Here is an 11,992-nt window from a genome sequence, read left to right as displayed (position 1 = left end):
CACGGTAAACAAAATCATAATCATAGAAAGTTGAAATTGAAATTTAATTTACATAATACTTTGATTCAAATTTAAGGGGCGCATCGTGAAATTTTCCTGTTACGTATGTGCCAATCGTCAATAATAACTTCTCTCGTACTAAGCGATAATAAGTTCTTAAATACTGGATAGAGTTAAAGATATATTCCCGTTAAAATATGGAGCGACTTGAGAATGTAGGTTACTACGGCAACTCACATTTAACCATCGTTTTAATCTTAAAAGGGAAATGATAATAAGAGAGAGATTTTGCTCACAAAGTACATATCAATTTCTCTTAAGCCATAACAGCTTAATCAGGAGCCATGAAGTGAAGGATATATTTATAATAGAAAAATGCTACATACACACTCTTTTAAAAGCCCACTCTATCATTGAAGTTTATTAAAAATAACAAAGTTTGATAAATTTCACATCATATTTACTAATTTTCTCTTGATTTTGTAATTTCAATAAATTTTGAATAATTAAAAAAAGTGTTAAAAAATATGTTATAGCACTTCTCATTTACGACAAAAAGATGAATAGGGCATGGTGGGAGCTTTGACGTAGCCTGTCATATTTTAGTCTTTACCGGAAATCAAGTATCAACTATAATAAACATTAAATGGCATCTTTTCACATGTATTATGAGTAGGATTGAACAACTAGTTGTATAAATATCCATGTGATGACAACGGAGAAAAGTTTAAAAGAACATTCTCATTTGTACTGTTACAGATTCTCAACATTTTCGTAGCTCTAAACTCTTGAGGTACCCAACTTTCGTTCAAACAATCGCTGCAGAAGGTAGACTTGCAGCGCACTAGCCCCAATCAGTGCTGCTGATTCAAAAATTGCCTTGTGTACTGCTCTTCTGCTCATTGCATCGTTCACTGCATTCCAGACATAAGATAACACCATATTGCATCCGCAGTCAAGAAGAGTTAATAGAAGGAAGAAACAAGTTTGTAGCTTTTATCAACTAAGATGCTTAGTGTATTAGTTTTTCTGTTCGAAACATTTCACCAGAATCAATGTTCTCAACAGTGAACATTGTCAAAGAGATAGGAAGCAATGTTCTCAACAGGGTGGTCTCTTTTGGTATGGTAGCTGAATAAATTAGGATGATCACATGTTGGGACATTAGTTCATATTAAATGGTATCAAGAATAGAAAACAAGATGGCATACATAAACTAGGGTTTTACCTTTAACACGAGTAATATGTATTGATGGGTATGAAAGATTTTATGCACAGAAAAATGTAAATTGTGAGATAAACAGAAAAGTAAACCATAAATAATACCTATTGCTTGGCGGTCTGTCTGAGCCTCTAACCAATGCTGTTCAAACTGAATGTTATATAGAGCTTCCTCCAACTTCCCAATCTGCTCCAGCAAGGGGGTGAAATGCTCTGCAGACAGTCACAAAAAGTTTCAATGAAAGTTCTCTCATTTTTTAGACTTCCATGTAACTTAAAAGAGCAGTGTTTTACATTAAAAAAAAAAAAAACAGCAAATACAAGTGGACCTCATAGAAGAGGCATTACCATCTTTTGCATGTTGCTCAAAGTAAGAGAAGTGACCAACATGTACATCAAAATCGACAGTTTCATGATAAGGAGACTTGTTGGTGAAGCAGAATTTATGGACCCCGGATTTGTGAGCCACAAAGTCAAACTTCTCACTGGTCTTGTCCCGAAAATCTTGAATTTGCTCGCCAGAAGGTCCCTTTACCTGAAATTCTTACATTGTGGTGTAATGAGATTCCAACATATGATCAGGTAGAGTATTAAGGAAAAAGGAAGAAAAGATAATTTCAAAGAAAGGGTATTCCTATCAACTGTGTAAGTAGAACAAAATTACAAATATAACTATCTGAATGTGGACCATTTATATATAATTGTAAATGTAAAAGGTGATACATGAAAATTGCTACATATAATGCACAACATCTCTATGACCATAAGTACTCATCCTTCTCTAAATTAAAGAACTGCTGTTTTGAACAGTGAAGTTATCTCCTAATCATTGATAAAACTTTTTGCTTCATTAGGTGTTTGACAAACATACACTTTTGCTTTAAAAACTCTTAACTGTTTTGCACAGTGAAGTTATCTCTTAACCCTTTCTTCATTAGGTGTTCGACAAACATAATTTTAGCTTCAAGGACCATGGTCAATGAATTTAAATTTCCAGAATGGGGTTTAGTTTAAGCTTAAAAACGGATCCCGAGATGTAGAAACAAATAAAAGTTTCATGGTTATAGTGAAGAATAGCACAGAAAATCAGAGGTGATGTATTTTTAGTAAAATTCAGAGACCAATTTGAAGGGCCTTTTAATATTTGTGGTGACTACTTAGCATGTTTTCAAATGCCTGGGAAATTACTTACATAGTTTTTTCACATTAGGATCATTTAGGAGAGAGCGAGGGTAAGATTTCAAAGATGAAATTGATGGTTTGTTGCAATAACAAACCCTAAAGCAATAAGCCAACAGGAAGGCGTAAGAGAAAGCAATTATTGTTGGTTTTCTTTGTATTCATGTACCAATGGTTCTACTCCCTTCCATCTCCCCTAAACAGAATTTTGAAAGAAATTCCTATCAACAATAGCAAATAGCAAATAGCAAATAGCATATATATGAATACCCTTAAAAAGTGCACAAGAAAGAAACGTTGAGTATTAGTGGTTCCCATTGAGAGTAAAGAAGCCGAAAATAAAAGCGGCAACATGGAATGAGATGGAGTTTAAAAGAACATACCACGAGATCGACACCTTCGTCGCCGTAATGCCAGGGAGAATCAGCCTTAATAACAACGAAAGAGACATGAACAGTGTCACCCTCGTACTTCACATCATGGGAGAAACACTCGTCTCTGTCTATCACAAATCGGATACCCTCTGCCCTTTGCAAGTTCCACAACGCCCCGATTAACACAAACACCAAAGCATGCCTCAACGATAACCTCATCTGAAAAACAATCGGTAAATTCATACACTCATCTCAAAAACACGGATCCAGAAAATCAAAAGATAGTAGATAGATATATAGATACCTTTCTGAGTGTCTCTTCACGGGAATTTGAAGAAAAAGATGGAGATGAAACACAACACGACACACCAAGTTGTGCTTTTTAATCTCAACTGTGTGTTTTGCTGAAACTGGAAACGGCGTCGTTGCTCTACCTTCCGCTTTTCTCATGTGTCAGTCTGTGATTGGACAATATAAGTCATCGATCCAATAACAAGTCTACACGTAGGATAGTTTTCAAAAATAACAAATAAAACTCTCCTGTGCAAAGTGCAAACTAAGCCAACGTAAGCAGTTCAGAATCTCCAGATCAGATATTTGATTCAAATAAGATTTTTCTTTTTTCTTTTTAGAAAAATAAGATATAAACAAATCAAATAATAATAATAATAATAATTTTTTACGATAAATAATTATTATTTTATCTGCGTAAATGCGGAAAAAATATATATTTGAATGTAGTGGTGTATAACTTGTTCATATTCCTTTAAAAAAAATCCTCATATTGTTATCCAAAATTCATATTTTATTCACGTAAGAAGTAAAAAGAATCATCATATATTTTTTTTTTTACCGAAAGAATCATGATATGTTAACGATTATGGTTAAGGCACTGGTTAACAAATATTATGCATATTTTCTCAAAAAAAATATTATGCATATAATTAAAGTTATAATTATTTAAAAATATTTACAATTTTATATTTTAATATAATAAATAATTTTTATATTAAAATATAATGAATAATTTACTTCGAAAAATATAATAAATAATTTTTAATGTTTTTTCTTAAAGATAACGAATGTCAAATTTCTCTTTTAATTAGATATTGTTTTATTATACAATTAAATTTACATTTTATATAATTATAAGGCTAAGAAGTTCTTATTTGATATTTGTGTAGATTTATTTATAAATTTTATATTTTCATTCAGTTATTTATTGTAAGGTTACTGAGACAATTTTATTTTTCACGGATTATTATTAGTTTTTACCTAACTATTTTGCAAAAAATAAAGCTCATGTTTCTCACGCTTATTATTAATTTCTACCTAACTTTTATATTTATTTATTATTTAAATACTGCTATCTTCTTTATTATAAAAAATTCAAGTTGTTACAAATGTGAGTTTATTGATGTTTGCTTCAGTCGATTATAATTTTTTGCCTTGTTAATAATTCATTATTTTTTAGATATAATTAATATTTCGTTTTAATAATGTTTTGTTTCCAATAACTAATATAATGTCATTTAAATTGAAGATTATTGAAATATAGTAGAGTAGCATTGCCTGTTTAATGGATTAAATTTTAGACTATTAATATTAAGTATGAGAATAAGATTTATGATACTATAATTATAGATATTAATTTTTTGAACATATAATGTAAACGAATTGAACCTATAATAGATTAGACACTTACTGTTAGATACTGCTGTCCACAATTTCTTTAGAGGTAAAAAAAAAATAATAACTTGTTATTCTTTTGAAGTACATGCCTAATAATATTTTATAAATTATAATTATCATTGTATGATTATGACTATGCATAATGTGTCGCTAAATTCTCATAAACCTTTTTGTCATTAGTCATTATAAAAAAAACAAGGATATATAGCAGGAAACCTTTGTAGCCAACAAATTAGTCACAGAACTAAAATACAAGTAGCAAAATAGAAGAACTTAAGCCTTTTTAAGAAATTTTATAAGATATGTGTTGAGAATGGTCAAATCCTTCACAAGCGTATTAAAGTATCATGCAATTAGTATAAAATGGAAAATCCAAGTATTATATCCACAGTCTTATTTGTATCAAATGGAAAATCCAAGTATTATATCCACATAGTCTTATTTGTATCAAACTATTTGTGCAAACTCAATAACTAGAAAATATAATTTGGATTTTTAATATAAGATGATTAAAAAACAAAAATAGATCAATTAAAAGGTGAGTAAAAACACAAATAATTGATGGACAAAAGGAGTCAAATGCAAATTAAATGAAGTGTTGGAGATTTGAGTACACTAAACTTAGTAGTTATAAAAGTTTTATGTATCCAATGTTGACTCTAATGCTACCTTAACCTACTATAGTGTTCTAATAATGATTTCTCATGTGAGAAAGTCTAAGTTGTTTAACTTAACTCTTAATCTTTTAGCAAGTCAAGTTAAACCATTTGGATTCAAAAACAAAAGTTTATCAAGATTAACAAATGTTATTTCATCCCTAGATATGACACTCATTGGATATCACTTTCAAATTTTAGTCAAAAAATATTTTCCAATAACAATTTAACTATAAAACATATTCATATGGTTGATCACTAACAAACATCTTTTCATCTGTAGATGTTGTGTTCAAAACTCAGTTTTCAAGCATATTCTAATGATAATAAAAAACAAAGAATTAAAGTCAATCAAACCATAAAACAAACAATCAAAATAAAAAGAAACAATAGCACGGGAATAAACATTGAATAAATATAAAGATTAACTACATAAAAGTAAACTTAGTGTACAAATTCCCCAACAATGGATGAACTAACTTCTCATTGTCACGAGAGACCTTAAAATTACAAAATGCAAGAGAGAAATTGAAGGAAAATGGAGGAAAATGAAAGATGGAGGTAGATGGGAGCTTTAGTCATCGCACACAACCTTAAGTTTATGTCAATCCTAAGAAAATGTCATTTTATATCGGGCCCAAAACTTTTGTCTTGTCACTTCAAAGTGTGATCGACTCATTGGGCAAGACATACTTGTTGGGTGAGTTCTTTACGAATTTCAAAAGACACTTCAAATATGATTCCACTAGTTGTGCAAGCTTTAACTCTTTGGATGAATTCTTAGACAATTGAAATTCTAAATGTCTTTTCTTCACTTTGTGGCCTTTATTTGCTAATTGAGTTTCTTTTTGTTGTGCAAGTTTTCTAATGACTTATCACTTCTTCACTTTTGGACTGTTACATGACCTTGTTTGCACAATTAGTCTTGTTGGGTAAACATAGTTTGCTAGGTGAGACATCATGAATGACATTTTCAATTGGTACTCCAAAACCTTGAAAAAAAATAGTAGAAACTAGGAGAAAATGATTAAAATTTTATTTACAACCTAAAATTCTATAAAACTATATTTTCTAACTAAATTGAAGCTAAACTAAAGCAAAAATTCAAGAAGAGTAGATAATGAATGTGTTACTTGTAATTCAAAGGAAGGTATGGACAACAATTGTTAACAACACAACATGATATTCGGAAACCATGGAATCCAGCTCCTTAGCCAAGGCCTTGTACTCTTTCTCTGTTCCCTATTTTCCACTTGGTCTATGACACAACATGACAACATCCATTTGAAACTCACACTTTGAAGCTAACTTAGAATCCGGGGTTTCTAGAATAATGCCTTCTGCCAAAATCACCTTTTCAATGTCAAGAAGGGAATCATAACCATTCTCCAAGAATCTCAAGCATTGCTCGTCATTCTAGTCATGGCATACCCACTACATACATAAAATGTATTATCATGATATTTATTGAAATATAATCAATATAGTTTTCTTAAAGATAGGTTTAAGTGTATATAAGAAAAAAAGATAATTTTGAGAGGGAAAGAAAAGTGAATTTGAAACAGTGTAGAGACGTATCATAATCATAAAATATAAAAATTAACCTAATATGCATATTTATAGTTAATATATACTCAGTATATTATTTATTATATTTTTTATTATTTATTTTATAAAAAAACTCTATTTTACTCTTTATCAAATGAATAAATTAAAATTATTTTTTATTTTTCTTCAAGTCATTATTTTAATTAGTAAAATTATTTTTCTTGATTTATTTAATTATAAAAACCCTATTATTTTTTTAAAACTTTATTTATTTTTAAATAAAATATCTTTTAATTTATTTTACGAAAAATGAGATATTAAAGTCTATGTAATTAATAATACTGTTCAACTTGTTTCTTAGTATTACTAACTAAATCAGTTTAACTTTAAGACTGAGACTTTGGAATAAATGACTAAATTGTGTAAATCTTATTCATGTTTTTTTTTTATTTCTTACATCTATTGTGATTTGTGAGAGTAATTTTTATACAAATAGACTTGTTTTACATAGTGTTACTATTAATAGTTTAGTTTGATGAAATTTTCTTTCATCTTTTATTAGGAAAGAGTTTTTTAGAAATATATATCACATTTCTTGTTTTAATTAGATTCACGTAATTATATGTAGAAAATGATGTTTTGACTGTTAATTTAGTTGAGATTTTCCTCTTTAATATGTGATAGAATAACTCAGAATTTTCATTAATATAAAAAAATAGATCCGTTTAACTTTATTAAGCCAATTCATTAGTATTCGACAATAGACACAATTAACTAATACACGTGCATTTCAAAGATCAAATTGATGTGTTTTTTTTTCATGATTTTTGTTTTTTTATTATGATATTGGTAATTGTGTCTGTTGATAAATCAAATTGATGTTTACTCTAATAAATTTGGTGAATTTTTTTATTTTAAAAAAGAATAAATTTGGTGAAATTGTGGAATATACACAATTTTTTCTCTCTTCCTCGTAGCTTTTTTCATTAAATAAAAATATCATAATAATAATGATAGGGAGTTTTTCATTAAATAAAAATATCATAATAATGACATACCACGTGAATGGTCTTTATCTTTGTACCAAAGGAATCAGGTTGGTCTCATCAGTGTGTTATGCACTTATTCTTTCCTTTTATTTATTTATATTTTCTGTTTCTAAAACATGCTTTGTTATTTCCTCAATTTAAAATTCCCACGATAACAAAATATTAATCTAACAAATTAACCCACGAGAATCTTTTATAAGTTCAGAGTTAAAAAAAATCAAAATAACGTTTGTTTGTACGAAATACGATTGATAGAAATAATCTTATAATTTTGATACATATTATAAATAATCTTATAATTTTTTCCCTTAAAAAAATACCTGATATTTCTTCTTTTAATTTTTCTACAAAACAATCAAACTAATTTGTATCTCTTCTCCTCTTCACCATTTATCCTTCACCGAAAAAGTGCTTAATGTTAAAGCTTAAAAAATGAGATTAAAAGAATAAAGTGGAAGTTGTTTGAAAATTCTTAATTTTTAGTTTTAAATATCCAAAAGTTGTTTGGTAAAAGAATTTTTTTTAAAAATCAATGTATTTAAAAATGATTTCTCCACTCAATGAAGGATCCGTGTGTGTGAATATAAAAACTTTAATATTTATCTAAGTCAAGTCTCTTAGAACATTTTTAGTGAAAGATTCTATTTTAGATTCTTAGATCATTGTGGTGGATCTCATAATATCACATAAAATGCAAGTGAAATTTTTGAAAATTCTTACTGTAACTCAATCAATCTCAAGCATATTATTTTTTTAAACAAAAATAGTATTAGATCCATTGGAAATGGAAATTTGAGTTCTAGAACCAAACTCAAAAACTTCTATTAACCATGCTCTTAATTTACGCTAATAAAATAATACACTTGTTATGTTACTATTGGATAACAATAAAAACAGTACCTGTAAAACTGTTTATAAGTTTTGCCCTTATAAATATGGACTATCAAATTGTATTTGAATAATCAAGATTTTGAGAAAATAATGTACAACATGGTTTTTTGAAATAATTATGTGATCATTAATAAATTCTTAATCTTCACAATTCATATATAATTGTTTTACCAAGATTTATAATTATTTGAAATTACTGCTTAGATTGGAATAGTACTATTCATGCTAATTGATCATATACAGTTATATTTAAAATTTCTGGATGAAGATGAAAAATGGCTTAAATTTGTCGATTCCAGAAGGTATTGGGACCCACGTCGATATCAACCGGCCAGTCCAGCCCAATAGCCGGCCCATGCCACAAGAACAACTGCTGGGGCAATTATCTAATAAACAAATCATGCAATACACAAATTTGTACCTCCCAAATTACTCATATTGACTGAACCAATAAAACAACTAATAGTCCAATAACCTTTTTTTTCTTTTGTTAATAGTTTCAAAATATTAATGGCAACATAACTACTACATTTGAGGTTTTAATTACTATTAATTTTCTAAAAACATTAACCAAAGGGCATGAAAAGCCAGTGCTATATACTTTTAAAATAATATTTATGAGTTTAATTTTGATTTAGAAATTTTTTATAAGTAAAACAAACTAAATAGTATGATAAGTTGATAACAAATAATCAAAAGGAGGAAATATTTTCAGTAACATGTAAGATCATAATCAACCAAGTAGGTTGTGTAAAACTTTTGTGAGCCTTATCCATATCCTGCTTCCTTTGAGAATACTCACACGCTGACACGCAGCCACACGTGATTTCTTCCGTTTGGCGCTAGTGAAATGACGGGCCTACCCACACTGTCTCAGTTTTCCTCAAATCCAAACAATCATTTTGTGGGTCCACAAAACAACGCGTCCTCACATTTCTCCTTTTCTGTATTTCCCTTTACTTCTAGAAATTAATCAACAACAACAATTAATACGCTTTAAGAAAGAAATTAAATCTCAGAAATATATAAGAATTGTGTTGTTGTTTGCCACTATTTTAGTTTATTTCTGATAAAAAACCACTATTTTAGCATATGTTGGAGATTCTTAAGCTCGTGTTTTGCTATACAGTATAATAGCATCATACTAATCTTTTTGGTGAAAAATAATTTTACTGTTTTTTTTTTATCTGACTATCAGGACGAAGTCTTTGACACGACTTATTATGTAACTATATTTAAATATTGAAATTTTTTTCTTAACACTCTGCACGTTATGGGCAATCGGAGACTACCATCCTTGATTCTGAAAATTTGAACTGTTCCTTGAAGTTGATTTTGACTTTGTAACGTGATGTACTTATTTGGGAAAAACTAATAGCGGGCAAATGCATATGTTATTTTTAAATAGTAAAGAAAAAGATATAATATATTTTTTCTCCTCTTTTTTTTTTAATTTATATTTTTAATTCTCTTATTTTTTAATTTATAAATTTTATTTTTCTATTTTTAAAATTATGTTATATATATATATATTGAAGAAAATCATGCTATATCTTAATACCACTATACCAGCACGTTTTCTGAACAAGCAATTGAGAGTAAAACAATCATTTTCTTTGTGAAATTGGGGCATCGGAATTTTCTGCTTTCATTTTTATGCATAACGTGCAGTTAACAAATTACAACCGTTAAAATAATAAAAAAAATGAATAACTCAAATTCTATCATAATAAAATAAATTTAAAAAATGAATTTAAGATATGAATTGTCTCATTTTCATCTGTCGATTTAGATTTAATGATTACATTAATGCCTAAATTTAACATTACACAAAATTAGTTTTTACCACAAAAAAAAAATTACGTTTGTGCATGGCTTGTATCTCATCTGCACGAATCATCAATTTTCTTTTTGAATTTTTTATTTTAAAAAACATAGTGAAAATTAATAATTGTTACTCGAATATCAAATAAAAGAAATAATTTCTATAACTAATCGTTGGTTTATTTAACAATACTAGCATCTATCGAAGTACCTGTTATTTTAATTGTTTTTCCTTAATTTTTTATTTATACTAATATTTATCTTTTGAGTAAATAATATATATAAATAATGTAATTTTCTTACAAAATCATGTAATTATAAACTATCATATATATTATATTAATTCTTATATTATTATTTAATCACAAATAATAAATTTATTTACTATCATAATAATTACCTTTAAATTTGTAATCTCAAGATTGAAAATTGGTTGATATTTTGTTTTTTTATATATATATATTCACAATAGATAAAGTTTAAATTGAATCTTTTTCATATATTAAGATTAAGACTAGAGGTGAGATATTTAAACAATTTATGCAAAGTATTTTTTTAATAAGTATCAATTCAAGATAGACGTGATCAGATTTATAATAATTTATGTATTTTTATCCACTTAAATTAAGTTTGATAAATTATTTTAGTTAATTTATAGTATTTTTCACTAATTAAAAAATTTATTTGATTGCTCAATAAATAATTTTTTTAAATTAATTTTTAGCATTTTTTAATGTTAGTTATATTTGACAAAATTAACTAAAAAACTAATTGATAGTTGAAAGTTAAAAAAATATTTTATTAAATTATAAGTGTTTGATAAAAATTATTGAAGTAATTGAAAAATATAAAATAAAAAAAAATATAATTTATTAAAAAATATAAAAAAAAAGATGAATAAATATATTGAAGATAAAAATGTAATATAAAAAGAGTTAGTGTTTTAAAACACATTATTATTTGAAGTACTGGATTTAAAAAAATGTTAGAAATTATTAATTTTTTTTAAAAGTTAGCATTTGACTTTTTATATTTTATTTTCTTTTTATTCTTAAATATTTCTTTAATTTCATTATCCTTTTTAAATATATTATTTTTCTTTTTTTAATTACTTCAATACTTATTTTATCAAACATTTATAATCTAATAAATTTACTTAAAAGTTTTCTGCTACAAACTTTTTTATTACAAATAATTTTATAACTTCCAAATAACTTTTTAACTACTTTTATCAGACATAACATAATGAAACTGTTCATGATATCTATGCGGAGTTATATGTTTAAATTTGCATTTTATTCTAAAAAAATACTTAATAAGTGTTAATATAATTAATAGAATATGCAATTATGCAAAATAGTAGAAGTTTCAAAGAATAAGACACCAGATATTTATTTATCTTAAAAAGGTAAAAAATTTAAAAATGCATTTATGTCATTTAACATATTGAAAACTTTTCCCTCATCAAATTAAGCATTTTAATTCTTAATAAACATGGTGAATATCTTCTTCTTTAACGTTCTAATATATATATTTTAATATATGAAAAAGGTGAAAT

The 11,992-nt window shown here is 26.9% G+C and overlaps 1 protein-coding gene across 2 annotated transcripts; it reads right to left on the bottom strand.

Annotated features, from left to right (window-relative positions):
* Positions 1-619: 619 nt before the first annotated feature.
* Positions 620-3,212, bottom strand: LOC114403744 (transmembrane emp24 domain-containing protein p24beta2-like). 2 transcript variants are annotated; one of them, XM_028366900.1, is made up of 5 exons: positions 3,079-3,212; positions 2,784-2,993; positions 1,570-1,756; positions 1,327-1,434; positions 620-914 (listed from the first exon to the last, which is right to left on the bottom strand). In XM_028366900.1, exons 2-5 carry the CDS (start codon positions 2,991-2,993, stop codon positions 781-783), a joined length of 639 nt encoding a protein of 212 aa, XP_028222701.1. In that variant the 5' UTR covers positions 3,079-3,212; the 3' UTR covers positions 620-780. The 2 variants fall into 2 exon arrangements, with proteins under 2 accessions (XP_028222701.1, XP_028222694.1); XM_028366893.1 differs by lacking the exon at positions 3,079-3,212 and having other exon boundaries at positions 2,784-3,032.
* Positions 3,213-11,992: the final 8,780 nt, after the last annotated feature.

This window comes from Glycine soja, chromosome 2, assembly GCF_004193775.1.
Source record: "Glycine soja cultivar W05 chromosome 2, ASM419377v2, whole genome shotgun sequence".
NCBI lineage: Eukaryota > Viridiplantae > Streptophyta > Magnoliopsida > Fabales > Fabaceae > Glycine > Glycine soja.
The sequence above is the reverse complement of the archived record's forward strand: the minus strand, read 5'-3'. Positions and strand labels throughout refer to the sequence as shown.

What these genes read in the sequence shown, in the direction of transcription:
- LOC114403744 (XM_028366893.1), bottom strand. Translation starts at nt 3,017, where the DNA reads ATGAATTTACCGATTGTTTTTCAGATGAGGTTATCGTTGAGGCATGCT. An exon ending in ACGAAGGTGTCGATCTCGTG is followed by an intron (nt 1,757 to 2,783) that starts GTATGTTCTTTT and finishes TAAGAATTTCAG; the next exon opens with GTAAAGGGACCTTCTGGCGA. An exon ending in TGAGCAACATGCAAAAGATG is followed by an intron (nt 1,435 to 1,569) that starts GTAATGCCTCTT and finishes GACTGTCTGCAG; the next exon opens with AGCATTTCACCCCCTTGCTG.